At 46.9% G+C, this 24,546-nt stretch overlaps 1 protein-coding gene across 1 annotated transcript; it reads right to left on the reverse strand.

The window, feature by feature from the left end:
- Nucleotides 1–6,168: 6,168 nt before the first annotated feature.
- On the reverse strand, nt 6,169–23,028 carry LOC144101447 (noggin-2-like). The gene is made up of 4 exons (XM_077634625.1): nt 20,514–23,028; nt 11,337–11,465; nt 8,577–8,839; nt 6,169–7,388 (listed from the first exon to the last, which is right to left on the reverse strand). The coding sequence occupies exons 2-4, from the start codon at nt 11,447–11,449 to the stop codon at nt 6,964–6,966; spliced, it is 801 nt and encodes a 266-aa protein (XP_077490751.1). The 5' UTR covers nt 11,450–11,465; nt 20,514–23,028; the 3' UTR covers nt 6,169–6,963.
- Nucleotides 23,029–24,546: the final 1,518 nt, after the last annotated feature.

Here is a 24,546-nt window from a genome sequence, read left to right on the forward strand (position 1 = left end):
CACTCGGGAACGTTCATTTTGAATGCGGTACCTTACAATTTCGTCTGTTAATAGATACAGGAAAACGCGCAAAACTTATTCCCTCGTGAATCGCCTCCTGAAGACTAAGCACTGTGTTGCTTCCTTTCTTTCTCCCCCTCTTTTAATGCGAAAGCACTCCTTTCCTCATGAGTGGCGTGGACAGGACGCGTCGCCACGGGCTGTGGACAGGAAGTATGGACAGAGCGTGTCCTCATGGACTGTCGATCATCCAGTAAGACCGTAATTATCATTTGTAATGTATAATAACGATTGAACGGAAAGCCTCTATGACCGAATTGTTAAAAAAATAATTAAATAACAAGGCAACTATTTTCGCTAACTACAGCTAGTAATTCACTAAATTGGTGAATTACGAGTAATTCCTGTAGAATTTAATAAGCAATCAAATAATAATGAAACTAATTAGTTAATTATTAATAAAATATAAAACAGATAATGATAGCTATCAATTAACAATTGTTCAGTAATGTATTAACTGATGATTAGTTAACTAAGCTTTGTTGACCAATTAACTGAATAAATGATTCCAACCAATTAATAAATACATTACTTAGTAACAGAGCGGCCAACGGAACTAGGAATGCATGCGTGCACCTTTAATTTTTTTCTTGCTATTTGTCTCGGAAGAAAGGGCAAGTTGGGCCCTTCAGTGGCGACCATGTGGGCGCCCCACGTCGTATATCGTGCCGTATTACTGGTATCGTGCAGGCGAAGGCGAGCACGTCGGCTTCCATAGGGCTACAGCACCGCATCCTTTGAAAGCGCGTGGATGTTGCCTCTCTCTCTCTCTCTCTCTCTCTCTCTCTCCATTTCCATCTCCCGTCTTCGCCGCCCGCTGTCAGCGGTTGGGGCCGGACTCCCTTGTTTATTCCCGGGTCGAATGGGACCGTGGGCGTCGCGGCGCGTTGCGTATCTTCTCGTGTTTTTCTCTCTCGCGCGCTTTTCCTCTTTTTTTTTATTTCCTGGTTGAGAGATCCGTGAATCGCTGGGCCAAAATGGCGAGCCCCCTCTTCCGATTGCGAGCGGGGTATGGGCTTTTACGCCCCAAGAGGGCAACAGCGCGGTGAAGTGTGCAAGCTCAACTGCGTTATACATACTCTGCAGGTGAATCCTGGCCACATAAAGCGCACATTATAAAAGCGCGCCTGTCGTTATGCGGTGTTCTCAACTAAACATTTTGTTCTTCAGCCTTAGAGTGAGGCTGCCAAGTAGTTGAAAATTGGTTTTTGTGGAAAGAAATAGCGTGATAATTGTCTCTCATCTGGGTGCGCACCCGAACCGCGCCGTAATTGAAGGGAGACAGGTGGGAGTGAAAGAAGAAAGAGAGAGGTGGCGTAGTGGAGGGCTCCGGAATAGTTTCGACCACCTGGGGATCTTTAACGCGCACTGACATCGCACAGCACAGGAGCCATTTCAGCAGTTCCCTTTTCAAAACGTGTGTAGCAACAGCGGCGCTCTGAGATACCTTTTAAATTTGTTTTTCCTCTATCTTTTTGCACATATATATGTGTGTGTGTGTGTGTGTGTGTGTGTGTGTGTGTGTGTGTGTGTGTGTGTGTGTGTGTGTGTGTGTGTGTGTGTGTGTGTGTGTGTGTGTGTGTGTGTGTGTGTGTGTGTGTGTGTGTGTGTGTGTGTGTGTGTGTGTGTGTGTGTGTGTGTGTGTGTGTGTGTGTGTGTGTGTGTGTGTGTGTGTGTGTGTGTGTGTGTGTGTGTGTGTGTGTGTGTGTGTTATTGATCGGTTGGCATACGTTTACGATGGCTGGATCTATCTGTGCCCAAGAGGTCGATGACCCACGCAGGAGAACATACCACGTAGATGGGCGGATACTTTGTGCCCTGCTCTTCACAGCGGAGCGTTCGCAGTTGTCAAAAAATTGCGTAAGTTTGACAAGATATCATCTCTCGATGAATGGTGCATTCCCTTCCTATCGCAATCAATGGATAGACTATCTTAGGCTACCTTCCGATTGTTTGCACTTTTTCTGCTGCCGGTTCTTAAGTTCTTATCAGTCAAAACGATATACCGTCCTTAACGCGAATGAAAACCTCATTGGTGCGACTGAGAGCAGCTGTGCTCAAATTTTCTGCGAGGCAAGAATGGAACGAGAAACAGTACTGTGTGCAGGCATTTGCTATTCGTAAGCAGTGCACTTAATGTGTGTAAGAACATCCCGTGGCGTGCTATGTAGTGTTGATACTACATTCTTCAAGTTATTCGTTCAACGGAGAGCTGTTACAACGAAGCCCGAACTATTTCTATCAAAACGCTACGTGCGTGACAGTTCATTTTGCAACAAAAACTCGCCGCAGTTGAAACGGGTGCAGGTGCCAAATCTTTCAAGCAACCATGTGTTTTAACTGGGTCCGATAGATGCGACTCTTCTAGGATACCTGAATCGGATTTGGCCGTGTGACATCAGCCTGTTATGGGTGTCGACGATGTAGAAGACAGTTCGTTGACCGAGGCCCCTGAAAGATGCCCACACTAGCATAGGGCCCACCCATCCAATAGGAATCTCGCTTAATAGGAGCACTCACTTGTGGCATGTGATGCATCACGTGATTTGATCTCTCTGAAACAATTTGCTCTCGCTGAAATCTCGAAGCAATAAAGTTGAACCAAAGCTAAACCGTGTCTAACCATGCTTAACAGAGCTTTCGCTCTGTATATCCTGTCTCAGGTGAGTTGGGCCACGGCCACTGTTTTGATCCCGTCTTCACTAGAGTGAAGCATCTCGTGCCATGGCGCGCTTTGGCCAAGCTATCCTGGCGCCATTAAAAATCCAATCGTCATCATCATCCTTGAATCGCCTTCCGAGCCGTTGTGTTCTGAACACATGTTGATTCAACGGAAGCCTGCGGCATATCTCCAACAAAGCTGTCAAGTGTAGTTCCAAAAACGAATTTTGAAACTTTTAACTGGCATGAGTTCATATTGAAGAAAGAGCATGTAAATGAATAGACCTGAAAAGAAAGGTAACCTAACTAAAATTTATTACTAGTTGGAGCACTCTTCGCAATTTCTTCTTGGTCTAATTATTATTCGGTACCTCTTGATTGTGAAGTTCATTGTCGGAACAGTTCCAGGTTATTTTTACTCTTGAAAGGATTTATTCGGGCTCGTACAAGCCGACCACGCTTGAACGCATTTCATTCGCATGCACACACAGACAATTGACAGGTGAAAGTATGCAAATGGCACAACACTCGAGACGCTTGCAGAAGCGGCTTGTTGGAGCGAGCCGATATTTTCGCGTGCACAGCATCAGCGTATGAGTTTCTACACTTGAACGAGAGCGTGCGAGTTCCACCAAAAAGGCTCATCTACCGACCACTATCGCGGCACTCAGTCATGAACTATAGTTAGAGAGTTACGGCACACCAGGGTTCCCGAGCCGGCACCACGCCGGAGACACATGCCCATACCCTCTTCTGAGGCGTATTCTGATGTCATATTAGGACTACTAAAAAGGTAAATTATCGCACTGAGGATAATTTAATTCCCAAAGAACAATAGAAGCTTGTTGTAATGCCTACTGAAAGCTTCCATATGACGAGTCCCATAAGTCCATATGCTACCGTATGAATTATATGGAGTCCAGTATGAAGTATATGGAGTCGATATGGACTATATAGAAATCATGTTTGGAATCTTACGGACTCTATATGCCGTCATGCACTGTATGGAAATTGTGTCCAATTATGTCGAATGCTTATGGACTCCGTACAAAAATTATATAGATTTCCATATATTTTTCTATATTTTATGGACTCCATATTCCCATAATTTCATACGAGCGGCTCATATGGAACTTTTCAGTAGATAACGCACAAAAGAAAGACCTCCTGCGAACTAACTGGTTCCGTCTGGTTTCTATAGTTGGTTGGTGTCTCTGGAGGCTCAAGTGTGTATTTCTGACCGAAAAGATTCTGCTCACAAATGAAGAGTTTCTACAAATAACGAAATCTCTTTGTAACGAAATTATTTGTGGCATAAACACGGGTCGATGATGCAGTGCAAATAAGCTGCGCCTCAAAGCGGTTCTGCAGGGTGCTAGAAACTCTTCCCGTTAGTGTTATGCGAAATAATTTTTGTAAGTATAAGTAAGGTTGAAATTTTTTTTAGCCATGCACATTATGAACCAGTTCTTTTGCAGAGGAATTACTATCGTACGATAATCCATGACGTTATTACATAACTAGCCCAACTAAGGAAAATCAGCACTTTATGTATATTTAATAGTTGCAACTTCGCTACCCTAATGTCCCTCCTGTCATGTCTGGAACATGAGTCCTTGCTCCGACTTCACATAACGGTCGTTGTGCCGGAATTGGAACCTTGGCCTTCTACAACTCCCCATTTATGCTCATAAATAACATGAAGGGAAGAGTACAAATGCTGGTATTAGGAAGGTACCCCGCTTCTCAAGTTCATGCGTGGTGTCGTTAAGAAACCGGGGTGGGGATGATGCGCAAAGATAAGTAGGAGGACACACCAACTCGAGAGCTACGACAACTCCTTCGCATGCATCGGGCTGAAATCAAACATTAAAGCAATGAAAAGATAATCCATAGCACACAGTGGGTAATCGCCCTCCTGGGAATACCATAGCATGTCCAATAAAACCATCGATGCTTGTAGTACAAACAAAAAAAATCCGCGCATGCCGCCTCGCCTAGCTACTCTTTTCTGATGCTTTATATATGGCGCGGCATATTTCCAGTAGTCATCCTCCTGAGCAATTTGCACGTATTTATTTTAATGCACAAAAGGCTACTGAGCACTAATATCTATATATATATATATATATATATATATATATATATATATATATATATATATATATATATATATATATATATATATATATATATATATATATATATATATATTATTCTTTCAGAGAAAACCTGAGGAGATGAACGGCTCAAAACCCTGGTAAGATGTCAACGGGCAGTGCGCTCTAATTCATCTGATTTGCGATCGTTTCGCAATGCCAGAAGGAAATTCAGACTGCATGGAATGGTGCATTCCTATTAATTAACAGGGATAATGATTCCTGCAGTTTAAACGCAACTAATCAGCTGTTGAGCACCGCATTCGATGAGGTACTTCCATGATTCTAGTTAGTGCATAAACTTGCATGGCGCGTCTAGACGGATGCACGTTCAGGTCTTTAATAAGATCGCAAATGACAGTGAATTAAGATAATTGTACTCTGACATTTGGCTAAGGATTCATTGCGTGGCCTGGTTCAGCACGATGGAGGGTCCATACCTCATGTATTGTTGAAGTCAGCTGGCGAACTGCTCAGGTTTATCCAATGACGGCGATGCAGATAACGTGTCTCACAAATGCTTGGAAACATCTCATTAAGTACATCAATTTTAAACAGGGTGCCTATACTTTGGTTTTTACAACACCGACAAATAAAATATGACTGTAAATGAGAATGACTTCTTGAACCGGCCGCTGAACTGCTTAACGTTTTTTCAAGGCGGGAAATAATGTACTTCATAAATAAGAACACCATTTGCTGCCAGGACGTTTTGCAACTGCCTGTCGCCCTCGAGAATGTGCGGAACAACAGACAGAGTGGTTGCGCACTTCGAATTCGCTCGGCATAGTTATTTTTGGTTTGCTATCAGGCTCGAAGGCTCCGAGTGTCCGTCAATCCGAGTGCACACCTTTATCCTGGAGGTCCTGGTTGGAGGACAATGTCCTCAGGACGCACACCTTCGGCGTCGTCATCACTTTCCCAAGAACGTTCTTCTCCGTTCACTTCCAACCATCAGCACCACATAAGTGCTTCCATCTGGTGACCATTCATGCAGTAAACATCCTATCATACCTAAGCTTTTCCCTCTCACACATAAGCAAGAACACGCGCGGGACTTCCATAACTGACGAACACGTTGAGAGATCAGGATGACGGCGCACACAATCGCTGTGCGGGGGGCGGACCAGTCCATTAAATAGGAGCTGCTCCAAGGCCAGCCTTTGGAAATCGCACTTGCCTCTAGGGGTAAATGCTAAACTAATCGGAAAGAAGAGGTTGCAACCGAGTGATGACATACAAGTCGCGACTTCTCAGTAGTGCAAGAGGCAAACAAACACTTCTAAAACTCTTGTACACATATAGTATGGCATCTTTAGGTTCATACGAGTCTTGTCACATAGGCTAGTATCCTGCTTTCAACACAGTCATCGTGAGTGAACACTTGTTCCAACCAGTCAACCAGTGTCACAGGTCACGTGTCGCTATGTCCAGGTTCCTGGAACTGAGGTAACTCAAAGGGCGTACGATAGACATTGTGATGCAGTCAACAGGTCATCACTGGTCAACAGGTCTTCAGTCGTCGCGTCGTTCTTTGCAGCGCCCCGCAATTACAAAGCGTACAGTCTCGGCGCTACAAGTGCGCTGTGAGTTGATGCATGTCACAGGTGAACACAAAGCGTCACTCAGCAGAACAAAAAAAAACTCCACTTAAACGAACGCAGTGACGAGCGTGCCAGCAGCACTGATACCGTTGTGCTCGATCATCCTTCAGAGCAGTCACGCTGAAGCTTGTCCCTTGAACTCTTCCCCCGGCCAGTGCGTTCCCAGTTCTGCAGGTCGCATAAGCAAGTGCAAGGCGCTAGGCACAACCTGACCCAAGTAGGGAGACCAAGGTGTGTTCCATCACTGTCACTAGAACGTCGAATAACGCCGATGATGCGCCGTAGCCACTATGCGGTATCTCTGTACCCATCCAGAGCGCTTAAGAGTGCAAGCTAGCTTCAGCAAAGACAGCTTAGATCCCAGTGAGCTGCTTTGTCTTCTAGGGTTTCCACAGGACGCAAAGGTATTCAGCAGGTATCTTCGCCTCCACACTTGTCCAGCAGCGGCAGTGCGGAGGCCCCGTTGTCTTGTCCCCGACTCAGCAGGAACAGGAGCACTCGACCAGGATAGACATGGTCGCCAGTATCCACCGGCACTGGCGTCGTTGCGTCCAGTCCTTGCAGTGCCACCGCAGCACTGTCTTCTCCGTGGAGCTCTTCTCTCGGCAGGTCATGCCCGGAGGGAAGGAGCATGACCGGCGGCTCTTGTAACAGCGGCCCTCACGGATCCAGCGGGGCCAGAAGCGAAGACCGAGGTCCTTCCAGCGGTACACCAGTGGGCAGTAGGTGTACGTCCAGAGGAGTTGGCGCATTTTACGCCGCAGACGACGACCCATGTCCAGACGCACCCGGAGGCCACCCGGGAGCTCGAGGTTCTTGAGACGGATTCGCTGCAGCTCGTGGGGCATCGGCCTGGCGGGCACCAGGCGGCCTTTTCTGAGCCGGAAGCCTGGCCTGAGGGTGCCTGCAAGACAGAAATGCATTCATATTCAATAATGCGGCTTATGACTTGCACACGTCACAGAATGCAATGTTACTCAGCATGAGAGCTTGAGCAGGCAAGAACACGAGAGGTGAGGAGATGGTTATAGTGATCATCATCAGCCTGACTCCGCCCACTGCAGGACAAAGGCCTCTCCCATGTCTCTCCAATTAACGCCGTCCTTTGCCAGCTGCTCCCACAGTACCCTGCAAACTTCTTAATTTCATCCGGCCACCTAACCTTCTGCCGGCCCCCGCTACGCTTGCCTTCTCTTGGATTCCACTCTGTTACCCTGAAGGACCAGCGGTTTTCTTGCCTCCGCCTAACTTTTCCTGCCCAAGCCCATGCATTTCTTCCTCTTGATTTCGACTAGGATGTCATTAACCCGCGTTTGTTCCTTCACCCACTCTGCCCACTTCTGGTCTCTTAACGTTACACCTATCACTTTTCTTTCCATAGCTCGCTGCGTTGTCATCAACTTCAGCTGAACCCTTTTCGTTAGCCTCCACGTTTCTGCCCCGTAGGTGAGTGCCAGTAAAATACAGCTGTCGAAACCAAGGGAAGGAAAGAAAAACCTGACTGTTTCTTTTATTATGGTTGTGTTAATTATCAAAAGACATTAACGTTTTCAGATAAAAGACTATTTTACTAATTTAAAGACAAACAGATGCGGCTGATAGGAGCCGAACCCCTGACCTCCGCAAGCTGTGTACAGTCAGCTATCAAATGAACTACGCTAGCAAACGTTTCGGCTTTCACTTTCGACGGTATTTTTAACCCGTAGCCTTACATTGTGAGTGTCGACCAACGTTTCTTCCTGTGATTTGTCTGTCTGTGCCGTAAACCCCCTGAAGTAATTTCCACCGCTTGGGGATCTTTAACATGCACTGACATCGCACAGAACCTGGGCGCCTTAGCGTTTCGCCTCCATCGAAATCTCGACCGCAGCGGTCGGGTTCGAACCCGGGTAGCTTTGGGTTTGAGAATGACAACGAAATTCATCTTCTGTGGTCCAAGGCAATTAGGCTCTGCATCTTTTCTTCTGAACTACCACTACCCTTTTCTGGCGGAGGCGAACACACTACTCCATCGCAAGGACTGCGCTTTGCCCTTGTTCAGTCCTCCTCGAGACACCCGAGTATAAGCGTAAGATGCCAAGACCTGTCTCACCGTTGGGGTGGAGGTAGCTCTCCTTCGGCCTTTGAACGGCCATGAATTTCGGGTCGAAGTGTCCCGCCAGGATCCTCTGCAGGTTCTTCGGGTCGAGGTCTTCGGGACCCGGGTCGTACAGATGGCCCACGGGCTCGACCAGGTCGATGACCGGAAGGTCGTCTGAGGGCAGTGGCCGGAGCAGCAGCGGAGGCTTCACATCCTGACCCTGCGGCTGCTGCTGAAGCTGAGCCATTTGGTGGCCCTGGCGACCTCTGTTTGGTCTGTGAAAAGGAAAAAAAGAAAGTGAGTCGCCGAACAGAATTATAGCTCTGCGCATTCCGACTGTGTAATAATACCGAAAGTGACACTGGAAGTGTGTCTTATCCATGGTATAGGCACACTGTTAGGGCGATGAAATGCACTAGCCACTCTTAAGCCGGGCTGTTTGTAGCACGGTTTGGCGTGGAGGCGGCCCGTTGTAATTAATAATTGTCGGCGAGGGAAAGCCGCAAACGTTCTAGTGATGATCTGTGCACTACTTGAACATTCACTCTGTTAGAGGGATAATTTCCTCTCCTCTAACTCCCTCAAGCGAATGTCCGGACCCCGTAGAGTATCTGTTACGGGTCCAATTGGACTTATTTTTGGAAAAGTTGCGGAGAGTTTGAAGGATGCTTCACTCCCGCCACCTGTTGGCCCGGTATTGCACTGCCTCCGGGATCGGCCTTGTCTTTAGCACGTCTTTACTATCCTGTCTTTCTACCCCATCTTTCAACTCTCCTACTATCTGCACGTGGTAGCGATTGTGGCTCGTCTTGAGCCAGTGAGCAGGCCTGTGCACTTTTCTTTCTTCCTGCCAACAACAGACAGACTAACTCCCTCAATAACGGGCCGAAATTCTCTTTTTCAGGCCCCTTTTATTTGGTGCAGCTGAAAAACACCCCCAATTTGGAAGAAGAGAGAGTTTCCTTTTTTTTTAAATTCCAGAAACTCTGTAAAATTTCCTTCGTGCCAAATGTTTCCATCAAAATTCCTGAAAAGTACAAAAATCCCCGAATAAAATTTCACTGAAGCGAACTGCTCTTTTTCTCCGAATCGAAGTCGGTCCTAGGTGTTCCTTTAACCCTAAAGTTTGACTCTGCTGTAGATAAGTGCACCATGGGAAGGTGGCGCTTCAGAAAACGTGATGAGAGTTCAACCTGGGTGGCGGTATTTTTTAAGAGCGTGAGCTCTTACTCATCACGTTTCTCGATTGCTTGGGGTCTGCTACCACCTCCCTTCGGAGTAAAATTTTCAAAGTCCGAGAAATTCAAGATGGCGGCCCCCATGGTAAATCGATATAGCAACTGAATTGGTGATTGACTGGGGACGTCACATATATATCCAATTGGTGATTGATTGGTGACGTCAATTATAAATCCAAGATGTCGGCCAAAATAGTAATTAATTCATGGCTTCATTAATTAATTCAATATTTTATTGGTGTACCTCACTTTAATCTCATTCATCGCCAGCACATCTACAGTGTCCCTCCTACTTATAACGTAGGTTACATAATAACTACAGCTATGCCCGGATTTATGGCAACACACATGCTTTAAACTTCTCATCACTCCCGCGTGCCAACCGTCTCCTGGAACGATCTTCCGGACTGCATCGCCCTGCAGGGTAATTATGACACCTTTCGCAAATATCTATTCAAGCACTTCATTGATAACGCATAGCACGTCATTTTTATACTCAAGATGCATATAACTTCGTTTTCAGCTGCTTGAGACTATTGCCTCTTTGATTCTGTTGATGCGCAGCTTTCCTCATGTATGCCTGATATACTCTTTTGCTTTTGTATAACTTTTCGTGCATTTCCCCTATTTTTGTTACATGACGCATAGTCGTGCTTAACTGTTATCTCTTTTTTGTGAATTGCGATATCGTATCTGAACTCACCTTTTTTTTTGCTGTACTTTGCTATGTTTTTCTGATTTCTAACCTATTTTGCACAAACTTCTGTATTTGACCCCCCTTACACAATGCCTCTCCGGAGGCCTGTAAGGTATCCGTAAATAAATAAATAAATAAATAAATAAATAAATAAATAAATATCAATTCTGGTAAACCAAACAGCTAACGCTGGTCGCTTCAAAGTCTTCCAGTCGGTGGCAGCAACTTTTTGGCACCCCATACAGTCTGGGCTCCTGAAACAGAGTGCCCCGTCATTATCCCTGCAGGGTCATCCAGTCTGCCTAACCTTTTTCATATCTTTGATAACTGTCGAAATTTTCTTAAAAGCTTTCGAAAGGAATGCTTATGCGCCCATATTGTACGATGTTTCGAAGTTATTACTTTCTTGTTTAATATTCTTGCTTCAAAAGACCATGCATACTCTGCACACCTGCGCAAATGCGAATGGCGCTAGGTAGTAGTAAGAAAACGAAATAAAAGGAAAATTGCGCTCGGCTACTGATCCGGAGTTCCCGGGTTCGAACCCGACCACGGCGGCTGCGTTTTTAGGGAGGCAAAGCGCTAAGGCGCCCGTGTGCTGTGCGATGTCAGTGCACGTTAAAGATCCCCAGGTGGTCGAAATTATTCCGGAGCCCTCCACTACGGCACCTCTTTCTTCCTTTCTTCTTTCACCCCCTCCTTTATCCCTTCCCTTACGGCGCGGTTCGGGTGTCCAACGATATGCGAAACAGATACTGCGCCATTTCCTTTCCCCCAAAACCAACTAATATTATTATTATTATTATTAAACTATACACAGCTTGACGAAGGACGTACCTTGCGGGCCTGGGGGGTGCTCCGGTGCGGGCCATGGCGGTCGGTGACGTCATCGCTAGCAGCAAGAGCACGGGCAGGGCAAGCGCTACCGGACCGGCCGGCCGCCGTCGCATGGTCCCGCGCGCACACCTGCGGCGCATGCGCAGTTTGTCAATCAGTCACGTGTGCACTCTGGTAACACGTGCACACGTTGGCATGCACGCTTGTTACAGTGCGGTAAAGTTCGTCGGGTAACTTGGGCTGTCTGCGCCGCCGGAATAGTTTCGTACAAATAGCCCTAGCGTCGTCTAGATCACCTACACAACGCGAAAGCGAGATTGAGGTCTCCACTGACCCACGGAGCCGGTTGTGCGCCTTTCCTTTCGTGGAAATGAACGGCCTTTGCAAAGTTGTCAACGCCAATGAACTGTATGAACGCCGTCGGCTCACTTGTTTTGTTTGGTTTTTGAGGAAAGGAAATGGCACAGTAGCAGTATCACATATGTCGGTGGACACCCGAACCGCGCCTTAAAGGAAGGGGTGAAAATGAACGGCCTTTGCCAAGTTGTCAACGCCAATGAACTCTATGAACGCCGTCGGCTCACTTGTTTGGTTTTTGAGGAAAGGAAATGGCACAGTAGCAGTATCACATATCTCGGTGGACACCCGAACCGCGCCTTAAAGGAAGGGGTAAAGGAGGGAGGGAAAGAAGAAATAGAAAACTGAAAGTTGGATTTTCGAAGAAAGGCGCGGCGCCGCGCAGCGCCGGACCAGTGGCTCGGTGGCACTAGTGGCGCATGCGTAGTATAAACTAGGGAGCGAGAGAGAGAGAGAGAGAAACAGGCGATGGAGTCGGCGGCGGCCACCTGCGCCGTGCGTGATGTCACTCGTGCTCCGACATACACCGGCTCGCGCGAAGCGCGGTGTTGACTAGCGTAGTGAAGCTTTTCGCTTCAAAACATCAACACACAAAGGCCAGGTGCTCAAGCAGGATGTACAGTGGAATCTCCCTAAACAAAGTCGAGATGACGACAAAAGCAGTGTTTCCTCTTAAAGGGTTATGTTGGTATAAGGAGGACTTTACACATACCTTGTGACAGCACGAAACGATTGATTATTAATTATTGGCGGGGAGTATAGGCATCAATTTTTTGATGTTGATATTCTCGCGTGTCCTAATGCTAACCCTGAATTGCAGTGTTCGCGGCACTTGAACATCAGAACGTTCAATTAACGTTCAATTACAAACAAGAAGTCATAAAAAGTTCTACTCATGTCAGCATCATATAAACGATTGCTTCAAAGCAAGACTCAACATCAGTGCGCTCTCTGGTGGTTGTAGCGTTGGAGGTGTAACCGGCAAAAAAAAATAGAGAGAAATAAACATACCGTGACCTCTCTGATTGGCACGCAGTTCGAAGCACTTTCAATCCATCTCACAGATATAGCTGGATTTTTTCAGGGGGGAAGTTTCTCCGCCAGTCAAGACTGATGCCACAGTAATAAAATTCAAGCAGTATTAGTGCATACCAAGTGGACTGGCTGCATTGTTTGATTTTATTTCATTTTCTACTCGAGAACTGCGTAATACGGGGCCACTCCTCCCGCTATATATATCTCCAGCATGCTGTGCGCATAGCAGACGCACTTACTCTCGTTCGCACCACGCCCGGTGCGCAGTAATAAGATTCCCGTTGAACTAACGAGCCATGACGCGCGAATCAAATAATAGTACCGCGCTTTAAGGCGCTTGCCGAGGCTCTTTCTCAGATTTCAGTGGCTAGCAATAAAAATAAGAAAAAGAAGAGTGTGAGAAAGGATTAGTTCCCGCGCTATTTCCTAAACCAAAGTGAAGAAGCTAAGTGCCTACTCTTAAACTCTTATCTTTAAATATAGAGACAGTGGTTTCCCAGACCTGTTGCAAGGTGGACGCGATGACAGTTAATTATGCAAGTATATTCATAAAGCCTAGAGTACAACCCGCACGACGGCCCAGCGCTATCATCATTTGAAAGAAGAATAGCGAGAGAGAAGAAGACAAGGAAAATGCGGCGATGAAGTAAGAAAAAAAAACTATAAAACTTAACACGTGCATTTTTTTTCTTCATGGTAGTGGTATCAATAAGTGCGCCGATTATTCATTCAGCGAGAGCGATTAGCGTTGGGCAATGATAAGGAAGGAATACATTTGCATGAACAGAAGAGGTGTCGCCGACTGTGAAAGCCCCAGAAGCTAGACTCGAGCCGCAGAAGTAAAACTGAGCGTGTGATAGAGGGAAGTTAGCGCAAGAACCGTGGCCCCATCGCATCCCAGTTTCGTAACGTGCCACTCCTATGACGCATCAGCGTCACGGTTGGGGGTAGTAGACTCAGTCGCCGGTTGCACTATCGCGAGTAATGAATTGTTTTCCACTTAGCAAATATCTTCCACGAGGCCAAAGAAGGAATTTTGAGCATGAGGGAAAAAAAAAGGGGGGGGGGGGGGGTTACTAGGACTGAGTCGGTGCGTGCTGTGTAAGTACGGCCTCTTGTTGAGAAGCTGGTCGCGAGTGTTTTTCGTCTTCAGATCGACTTGCGATTGGCAGACTTCTAGGAACTGTCCTCGATAAACAGTAGGAGAAAGAAAGCAGAGAACAGAAGTGAAAAAGGAGGAGACATTGAGAAAAAGGAAGAAATAAAGAAAGAATGAACGAAAGGTGGAAAGATAGAAATAATAATAATAATTGGTTTTTTTGGGGAAAGGAAATAGCGCAGTATCTGTCTCATATATCTTTGGACACCTGAACCGCGCCGTAAGGGAAGGGATATAGGAGGGAGTGAAAGAAGAAAGGAAGAATAGGTGCCGTAGTGGAGGGCTCCGGAATAATTTCGACCACCTGGGGATCTTTAACGTGCACTGACATCGCACAGCACACGGGCGCCTTAGCGTGTGCTGTGCGATAAGAACACGTCGAAAAAATAGGGAGCCAACGTAAGAAAGAAAGGATAAAAGAGAAAGAAAGAGAGAGAGAAAGAAAGAAAGGAAAGAAGAAGGAAAGAAAGGAAGGAAGGAAGGAAGGAAAGAAGGAAGGAAAGAAGGAAAGAAAGGAAGGAAGGAAGGCAGGAAGGAAGTAGGGAAGGAGGAAGGAAGGAAGGAAGGAAGGACGGAAGGAAGGAAGGAAGGAAGGAAAGGAAGGAAGGAAAGAAGGAAGGAAAGAAGGAAAGAAAGAAAAGAAGGAAGGAATGCAGGAAGGAAGTAGGGAAGGAGGAAGGAAGGAAGGAAGGAACGGAGGCAAGAAAACCCATTGGCACCATGCTGCTACAGTAGGTTGGAAGGTGAAATAAACCGGCAGTTAAATTGATAAAGACACATATAGACAACGAACGAAAGAAGAGGACGAATTAAGGAAGGAAGGAAGGAAGGAAAAAAAAACGAGAGACGCTCAACTAAGAGTGAAATCTCCCATTGCAATGACCCTGGCTACAAAACTGTCAAATGAGAGGAACCGACGTGCAAATTAAGAAAGGAAGAAGTATAAAAAACGAAGGAAATGAAGAAGAGCAAAGGAAGACACCAAGCAACAGAAGAGCAACGAAATAAGGGTAGAAACGTAAAAGAAAGAAATACCCGTTGCAACAACGGCTGCCGCAGAACAGCGGGAGGTCGACGTAATCGACAGGCTAGTTACCACCCTCTTCCCATGCAGCAAAAAAAGCAGCACCAACCGCTCGTCCCAACCGGACGGCGCATTTACCGGCCTCCTCAGTGAGAGTGTACTCTTGGTTAGTCTTGTAGTTTAAATGTTGCATTTCACCCGCAACTCAGTTCGGTAAGCGGAACGTTCACGCAGTAAAAAAAAAAGGGGGGGGGGGGGAGGCGATCTTTTCACACGTGAACGGCTGTACAGTGTCCCTATCAGCCCCCAGAGGTGGGGATTTGACCTCGAAAATCCGGACCTCACCTCAACCTCAAAAAGAATTTCCCGACCTCATTCAACCTCAACCTCATCAGTTGATTTTGAGGTCTCCTTAGACGCCCTCACCTCACTTTTGGTGAGGCCACTGCTGACCTCACTCAACCTCACCTCAACCTCAAACTGTGAGGTTGAGGCTGGCTGCTCGACCTCAGAAAACAAACGAAAAAACAAAACAAAAAGCGATTAAGAAGTTTTTCAGTTAAAAACCATTCTGAGAATCCTGTGAGACAGGAAAGCAAAAATGATGATGGTATTTTTTAATAAGGTGTGTACAGACACTATTGATGTGCACGCAATAGGAGAAGCATATAATCTGGGATGAACCCTCAGAGAGTATATGGCCTGCGGGCAGGGGTGTCCCATACGCGATTACCACCAGTACGTCGGTGAGTACTTTATATGTGTCAATATTTGGCAACCTGCTTTGTGTATACTTGTTCGTATTGGAAGCATCTCGCTCATTCACGCACGAAGTGGCAATTGACAAACACACCCCTTCAACACCATCTACCGAAAATTGGTAGGAGGGGGGGGGGGGGAGTATTAACGATATTGTTTTCAAGCTTGAGAATAGTTACCGAATATAAAGAAACTGGTCATCGATGTACTTTCCAAAGCGACGGTTATGCAGACGCATATCAGTATATTTCGATTTTCCAGCTCTATTAGGCATAGCGAGAATGCTCTTCTCGGTCCTCTATATGTTGCCTTCTAAAACACTTAACAAGCTGCGACCGTAGTACACAAACAGAGGCACGTTGTATTTATGTATTTGTAGAAGCGAGCGGCTTCTTTTATTAATGGGAAAGCATTAGATGGCTCACTTACAAGGTCATATCCGCAAAAAAGTGCCCGCAAGAAACGGCGCCATGCGACGTCACGAGCCGACGAGTCACGCGACGAAGATGTTGGCGTCACATAATTATGTAATGCTAATTAATATAATCAGGTAACGCTAAGACTAACTAGTATGATTAGTGAGGGCATCAAGTCAGTGTGACGTCATACCAGGTCACGTGACAGCGATGTAATGTGCCATCAAACCTAGTCACGTGACGACCCTGTAATATGACATCACACCTACTCACTTGACTACGATGTAATTTTTCGTCATACCAGGCCCCCATCCATCCCCTTCAACCCCCATTTCAAGATCCATATGGATCCCATATTACTACACATGCGCGCATGACGCATTAAAAAGCGTGCCCACAACCGGTCCACATTAATGATATTCGGATTGTTCAACAGGTAAACGCGCCAGTTCTGATGTATTACATACTGCAAAGATCATGACACGACACGAGCCTTTGACTCTCGAGATGATGGCGATGATGATGATGCTAACAATGTATCCTTATGAGCCCGGGGAAGTCTGATATACCTTACCAGATTAAAAGTTGCCAGAATATTGCTTAAATATTGCGCATTACCCAGCAGCCGAAGACAATTATCGTGCGGGAAAATAGGAATACCTGAAGCTAATAATTAAGGATGATGATGTTGATGTTCCTGGGAGGTCAAGACCCTCCGCCGTTTCCGCCACTTCCCTCCAGGTGGCGATGGTAATGGTTTCGAAATCTTGGGAATTCTTCGATGACTCGGAGAACCCGCGGCATTTTGAAAGAAAGGCTAGATTACGTCTTCGATCAGTGTGCCAACTATTAAAATCACGCGGGTCAAAACAACTGGCCTAGAGTGGGCAGCGTGAACCGCTCTCTCTGTCAAGAGCACCATGGCTCCCACCCCGGGAAAAAAAAAAAAAAACGCCTAAGTACTCATACGCCTCAACAACAGACTTCTGGGTGCCATTTCGTCAACCGGTCTGAGACAAGCTGCTTTAAGTCAATCACTTGTTTTCCTTCAAAACTGAACTGAACGCCAGCATCCTCGACGTTTTTTTTTACCCACGAGTACCGCGCGAGAAATCTGCAAAGCCGTCTAAGGCGAACGATGGGTCTCTGTGCAAAATAGTTAAAGGAAAGATAACGGGTAGTGCCTGGTCGTCTGCGAGGCAGGCCGCCAGCCTAACTGATCCCACACGACAAACGAAAAAAAAAGAGAACGATTGTTAACATACAAACAAAAATCGCACACTAAAAACAGACGCGAACAACAGTGTTCCCCATCAAACGTCATATTAGGTTTGACACAGCGACTCAGCAGCACAGCGCGAGCATGTAAGCAGTTCCATTCACATATATTCATTAAAAAAAAAGGCTACCACATCACCACACATTCATTATAGTTTTGCATATTTTACCGCTGTAAAACCGCTGTGCTGGTACATTCGCCCCGTGCTGCGGTATTTCGGTGTAATATGTGAGTTTTCGAGAAGGAACAAGGAACCGGAGACCAAAGAAAGGTTATTCGGAAGGATATGCGAGTGAAATTATATTTGCATCTGCTTGCATTAACGAAAGGGGAAATACAGAATTAGTGTGAGATTCGAAACGGGAAGACACCGATCAAAAGTTTCGACGGTGTTACGCAGGCTTTTCTGGCTTTGTGCTTTTTTAATCAAATCAGCAGGTGTCCTTGTTAGGAACCGCCTGAATAGCATTCTCTTGCCTCTGCCGACTAGTCCAGTTTCTGTTAAGTCAGCCTGTAACGTACAGCAGAGTCCCCTTTATTCGACTGCAAGGCAAGAGCCATGACGTCAGCGCCGGCAACGAGCATGAACACGAAGCAGCCTTGCTTGGGCCATCCGCACTGCGACGAATTTATTGCGTGCTTGTTGGACTGAACTTATTTGTTCGCGGCATCAAACAAAGCTACCGCGGGTCAACGTGAGTTACGCGCTTTGCGCGCTCCCGGGAGTTTGAGCTAACCGGCAGGCAGCTACGGATGCTACGCCAGCGGGTCATGGGGGAGGGAGAGGGGCGTGCTGTGACAGTAACACACCTTCCGTGAAGACCAGAGGTCTGTCTGTCTGTTGTTGCCAGGAAGAAAGAAAAGGAAAGTGCACAGGCCTGCTCTCTGGCTCAAGCCGAGCCACAATCGCTACCACGTGCAGATAGTAGGAGAGTTGAAAGATGGGATAGAAAGACAGGATAGTAAAGACGCGCTAAAGACAAGGCCGATCCCGGGGGCAGTGCAATACCGGGCCAACTGGTGGCGGAAGTTAAGCAACCTTCAAACCTTCCGCCACATTTCCAAAAATAAGTCCAATTGGACCCGTAACAGATACTCTACGGGGTCCGGACATTCGCTATTATTCGCACCAGAGGGGTGCGTCTTCCTGTAGGCTCGGACAGAACGGACATTACGGCGCAGCACCGGAAGCTAAGAGGGAGCTGTGGCATCCGGTTGTCCAGACAGGGGAAACCGAACACCAAGCGTGATTGCATGAACACTGCAGTGATGCGCTGAAACTCCACTTCGAAAGCGGCACTCGTTGGAGTAAGGCGCGACAACTTCAAAAAGTCTCGGCCTCAAAATGTCGACCTCACTGATTGATGACCTCACTCAACCTCAAACTCACGCGTGAGGTTGAAATCTGATTTGCTGACCTCACAAAATTTCGAGCCGTCGCCGACCTCGCCTTACGACGTGAGGTTGAGGTCATTTTGAGGTTGAAGCCGACCTCATGAGGTCGAAACCTCATGCGGTTTCCCACCTCCGTCAGCCCCTGCCTGCCCTGGCGATCATTTCAAACGCGCGATATCTTTGTATACTTCTCAGTTAGTTGGGTTACGCTGCAGGTACTGTAAATAAATAAATAACTGAAGGAATCGGAGCCAGTATTGCGGCCTGCACAGCATTACGAAATCACCATGCCCAACAATTCTGGACAAAAGCATTTTTGAGCGGGAAATTGTTTATGAACGAATTTTTTTTAAATAATGTAAGATTTAAATAACAATCAATATATGCGCAGATCACCCGACGGCACTTTTGAGGGTTATTTTATTAAAAGCGTTTCCCTTGTTTTTCTGTGGCAGTCTTAACTGTACGATGCGATCAATGGAAACACTTCAAAAGGAAGATTTTGCTACATATAAGAAGAATGGACCATTGCATTCAATATTTTCATAACAGTATCTTACAATTCCCCGAATTTCAGAATTTTTGTCCGAGAATGTTGGACATGCTCGAAAGTCTTAATTTCTACGATCAGTCTTTACATTTCGTTAAATACTGTGATCCCGCCAACAATTAGTGCAGGCGCAGTTACATAAGTACAGTCTGGATATCCAGACGACGCCTTTCCCCTATATTAGTCAGTGTAAATCCTCTGAAATTGAAGGCGCATTATATCGGCTCCCGCGTTCATCTGTCATCAGTCCTGTCTTCAACACGACCGAACAAATCGCAAAAGAGAATTCGTTGTTGTCTAAAGAATTAATATATACTATTTTGCGTGATGCCCTTCCAAAGCACATTTTGTTTTCGTGTCTGTTCTACGGGAAACATTAGGAAAACGATGCCTTGTTCACAGGCTATGTTGTAGGCGGCATCACACCAAGGGTCTGCGGCATTTCTGAGAAATTATTTCCTGCGCGACTTCTACGCCTCATTTAAAAGCATAAATTACGTTTTGAACCTAGGGAAGCAGAAAGGAAATTTTTACCCACAGGGAGTAGTGAAGTTACATTGTTTAAATTGTAAACATACAGCAAAAAAAAATTAAGAACAACTCGCCACATGATGTGACGAAACCAACAAACGAACTTACACCTTCTTTCGGGGTTAACTTTCGTTCAATTTCCCTCCGGCTTAATACTTAAAAAATTAATAGAAGGGCCATTTCACGCATTTCACGACCCATACATTTGATTTCACGCAAACTTGATTTTAGGAAAAAAAAAAAGATTCCGTAGATTGTTCACGTGTCTTTAGGCTCTAGAATGAAGTCATTTTCTTAGATAAGTTTTCACTTTTTTTAAAAAGTTGTCCTTTACCGCAACAGAAAGACATTTCTAATCTTGTGCTTGGCTCATGAAAGCTTTAGCCGATGTAGCGCTTTAACACCGAAACTCAACGTAACACAACAAATTTAAATTCCACAACTTTCATGAACACCCCGATTCCCTACGCAGGTTTTTTTTTATTATTCTTCAGCGTTGAGGTGACAGCTGTCTATTCCAGTTCATCACTTAACTATCGCTCATCTCAAGCAATGATTTTTTTGTTCCACTCACTGTCCCAAATGCATTTCTAAACCGGTAATTAGCGTGCAGATAATAAGCAAAAATAATAAAGAAACGCACCAGGCAGCGATCTATAACGGGTCACCCACCTTGGCGTCAGGGCACTCGCGCCAAACTGCCCGCCGTCCGCAGAGCGGTCTTCATGACTGCCAGCTTGCCACGGGCACCACAGCCACTCCTCTGGCGCTGGCGTCGGCTCGCTCCCCGTCCTCCGGCAAAAAACAAAACGAACGCGACGGAAGAACAAAAAAACGCGGCGATCACGTCGGCCGACGGAGACGCTCCAGTTCTGAGCAGCGCAAGGCTGAAGACTCGCGATCGGCGTCGTCGTAGTGGTCGAACCACGCTACTGCGTTGCAACTCCTCACGACCGGTGAGCGACGAAGTGTTCTGGTCGCCTGCTCGATCACCACCACTGAGTCCTCACAAGTCTTCGTGCAGGGCTGTTTTTGCTTCCTTGATTGCCTTGATACTCGAAAGCGTTTTCTGCCGATGAAAGGGGAAAAAAAAGCCTTTCCGTTAAGCAGTGACTGAAGACGCTCTCAGGGTTTCCGATCACCTGTCTGTTTCAGGCTCCTAGCCCAGGGTTCCTGCGAAGATACATGCAGTAGTTCGAGCTGTTTACAATCTCTCAATAACGTGGCTAAGTTCGGTTTTCGCCATTGTCTCTTGCGACTTACTCTCCCTCTAATTAAGTTTCTGCCTCTTATGGCTGGGTGCCTGGGTCACCTAGTTCAAGCCTGCCCTGATTTCCAGAGATGGAACGGCTTTCATCAGCCTTTAAGTTTTTCCCGTCTGCAAGGGCACTGAAATTACTTCTTCCAGGCGATGAACACGAGGTAAGGCAGGTTGGATGTCAATAGTTCTGACTTCCCAAGCACTCCTCGCTGAAGAAATGGACGTGTGCAACCTCTTTCGTATTTTTCAGTCTTTGCCTATAGCTTTCCGTATAGTAATTTCTTGCGTTCCCTGAAAAATCAGCACTTGGTTGGAAGGTCCATGCCGACCACCCTGGATCGTTTTCTAGACCTCGGTTATCTCACCAATTATTGTAGTCCTGGGAATCCAGAAGCACGCTCAGTTGTAGCTGCTCATAGCAGACTCGCCGTATCTTTGAGTCTTCCAGGGTTGTTAAAACGAACACTCTTTTCTTCACTTAGAATCCACTGCGCAAGGTCCAGATCCTTTCTCAAGTATCCTATTTGCTTGCCTTCTGTTCTGGTTACGGAGTCCCTGAAGGGGTCACGGACAGCGGCACAAGGACACCTCTTTCTTGCATATATAGCGCCTTCTTTACACATTGACCACCTTACGAGATGCCTCCCTCAGTTCTTGTCCGGTATTTTTCCAGTGCACTCGCCCGCAGCGTCAACGTGTCCTGCGCCACGTCACCAGAATGCACCTCCAGGAAGAGCCACCTCCGAGAAAACAACTTGTTTGTCTTAGCTTATTTCAGTTGATTAATGGACACCCGAAGCCGACAATCCCCACAAAAGCCTTACGTCACAAACAGTTCACGCGGAATGTCCACAAAGGAAGATTTCCATATCTCGTGCGCGATGACGTCATGTCCAGTAGTCGTCATTAGCTGAAGCGTCGTCGGCGTACCGCCTGGCTCGGATTCCGCGTACTTCCCCGAAGCATGCGGAACTGTTGGAGTCCTGTGATGCCCTGCGTCGTCTTTAGATTCTATGTGTCGTCGGTAATTGCACCCACCGGCTTCTGTAAAGACCACACACAGTTTCCTCGGAACTCCAGGTCGAAAATTAATCCATTCTTGAGAGAGGGCTGTAAGGCTTCTGACGTGATTAGTTCGGGTTGTTCCCAAAACGACGCAAAGGTTTTGCTAACCGTGCCGTGCTTTCGACGTTCGTTTTGAGTCAGGCTTAATGATGACTGCGTGTGGGCACCGCAGTATGCAAAAAACGTAGTCCCACGAGCCACGAAAAGTATTCAAACTCATAAATTTGTCACTGAAATCTGGTAGTTTTTTCAAAACGTAGCATTCGGCACAGGAACTCTCCAACACCTGAAATGTGATGATACGAATAGTACAGTTGATTTGAGACGTCGCAGTAGACGGCACATGGACTGTTCGAGCTCGAAGTGATGCCGTCACGTCGTTAGTGCTCTGTTTAAACGTCGGAGCAGGCGGCGGTTGGACTCATCAAAATCGAAGAGATGACATCACTCGGGCACTGCCGTTTGTTCTAAACGCCTTATAGACTCCTCAACCTTGAAAATATGATGTCACTTGAATCCCGCTGTCGTCGGTTAGACACGTCGTTGCAGACGGCGCACAGACCCTTCAAGCTCGAGAGGGTGACGTCACTGAAGTAGAGTCGTCTGTTAGAAGCGTCGCATCAGACGAGCCGAGAGATTCTTCGAGCATGAGATTATGATGCCACTCGAACCCCACGGTGTTCGGTTAGACACGTCGTTGCAGACGGCGCACACACGGACACTTCATGCTCGCAGAGATGACGTCACTCGGGTCCGGTCGTCTGCGAGGAGCGTCCGCAGCAGACGACGTGCGCGCACTCTTCAACCTCGCCAGGAGGTGCTGAGAAAAAGGGGCGGCTCCCAGCGCCGACCCATCGCTTTGGAAGCTTGCCTTTACCGGCGTGCGGCGGCGCGCTATAGGTCACAAAGAAAGAAATTAAACAGAAAACAGGAACAGCGGAGAGAAGGGTCCGATGGTCACGTGACTGGGAGAACGCTCGCTCGCTCTGTGCTGCGTAGCGTCTTCCCTCCCTCGCTGTCTTTCGGGTTTATTTTCGCGGTTGAATTCACCTGCACTCCTTTAGAGAGGTCCTGCGCTCTCAAAAAACGAACAAAAAATAAGGACGTGGGAGTTGCGAGGCGCGGCGTGTGTGTGCGTACGCGTCCGACGACTGAATGGGCGAGGGGGAGGGGGGAGCCAGCCAGGCCATCCAGGCTGCTTGCTTGAGACGGGTTTCGCAACCCGTGACGTCACATGTGGGTGGGCGGGGCCATTGAGTCCTCCGCCTCGGGGCATTGACGACGACGAGGTTGTGTCGCATGCGGTGGGTGAGTTTGTGTCGCGAACGCCCTTGGCAAAAGAAAAAAAAACGCCTAGCGACGACAAATACGCGCGCCCGTACGCGCGCGGGCTTTGTCAATGCAAATGTATATACGTATGATGTCTCATTCGCGCCGTGTAGTCAACATCGAAAAAGCAGCCTCAATCAGAAGCCTGAGAAGAACATTCATGATTTGGAGCTGACAATATTTCTTCTCTAGATGTCATTTCACGCTACGTCGTACAACCGACTGCTATAAGTTTTCAGGGGACGCGAGTTCGCTCAAGGAATTTAATTTCTTGGCATGCGCAGCGCATAGCTGAATATTTATCAATGCACTGTTCAATTCGCGCACTGAGATCTATGCTGTGTATATCTAGGCTCCCTGCGAAGGCATCATAAGGGGAAGTTTTTTCGCTGATATTGCGTGTTTTAAACTATTGACTGCGAGCGATTGTACTTTGGCAGCCATTCTTATTCAATAAAAATGACTGCAAACTGGCCAGACATTGTTTCGGAATACGACGCGCACATTTTTTTTTTATCTAGAAGAGCGTTGGTTCTGCCATGACAACACGAGCAAACATTTCGAGCAGCCCAGTGGAATGGACGTAAGTGCATGGTGATATCTCACTAAGCGCCTGCCTCTTACACCAGGAGGAAATCAGAACGGAATCGCGCATGTGATTTGGGGGGGGGGCGGGGGGGGGGGGGAATCAGTGACATCTGTTCCCAGTGTCTTTCAAGAACTGTAAGAGCTAACGTTATGCCCGGTATCAAACTGAGTCAGTCTGCCCGCGTCTTGATGTCATTTAATCGCGGTTACTTACGTAAAAGACAGCCGACAAAAGCATGCCTGTTAGTTCGTTGTTAGCTTCTTTTTAGCCTGATAGCTTCAACTGCTAACTAGATGTATTCGCTACAGCTGTCGCCGTACCAGTGGAACGCGTAAAGCCGGTTTGTCAACGTGGTCAACTCAGCATTGCTTCAGGACGAAGAACGCGAGACAATCTTCAACTTGCAGCATTTCTCCGGTGATGGTGCCTACATTGCACAACTGCAATAAACTGGCAGACAA

The sequence above is a fragment of the Amblyomma americanum genome, chromosome 8, assembly GCF_052857255.1.
Source record: "Amblyomma americanum isolate KBUSLIRL-KWMA chromosome 8, ASM5285725v1, whole genome shotgun sequence".
In the NCBI taxonomy this organism is placed as follows: domain Eukaryota; kingdom Metazoa; phylum Arthropoda; class Arachnida; order Ixodida; family Ixodidae; genus Amblyomma; species Amblyomma americanum.

Excerpts from the sequence above, each read along its gene's own strand:
- LOC144101447 (XM_077634625.1), bottom strand. The coding sequence starts at position 11,449 with ATGCGACGGCGGCCGGCCGGTCCGGTAGCGCTTGCCCTGCCCGTGCTC. Across the intron at positions 8,840-11,336 it reads GCACCCCCCAGGCCCGCAAG|ACCAAACAGAGGTCGCCAGG; the intron begins GTACGTCCTTCG and ends TCCTTTTCACAG. Across the intron at positions 7,389-8,576 it reads GAGCTACCTCCACCCCAACG|GCACCCTCAGGCCAGGCTTC; the intron begins GTGAGACAGGTC and ends TCTGTCTTGCAG.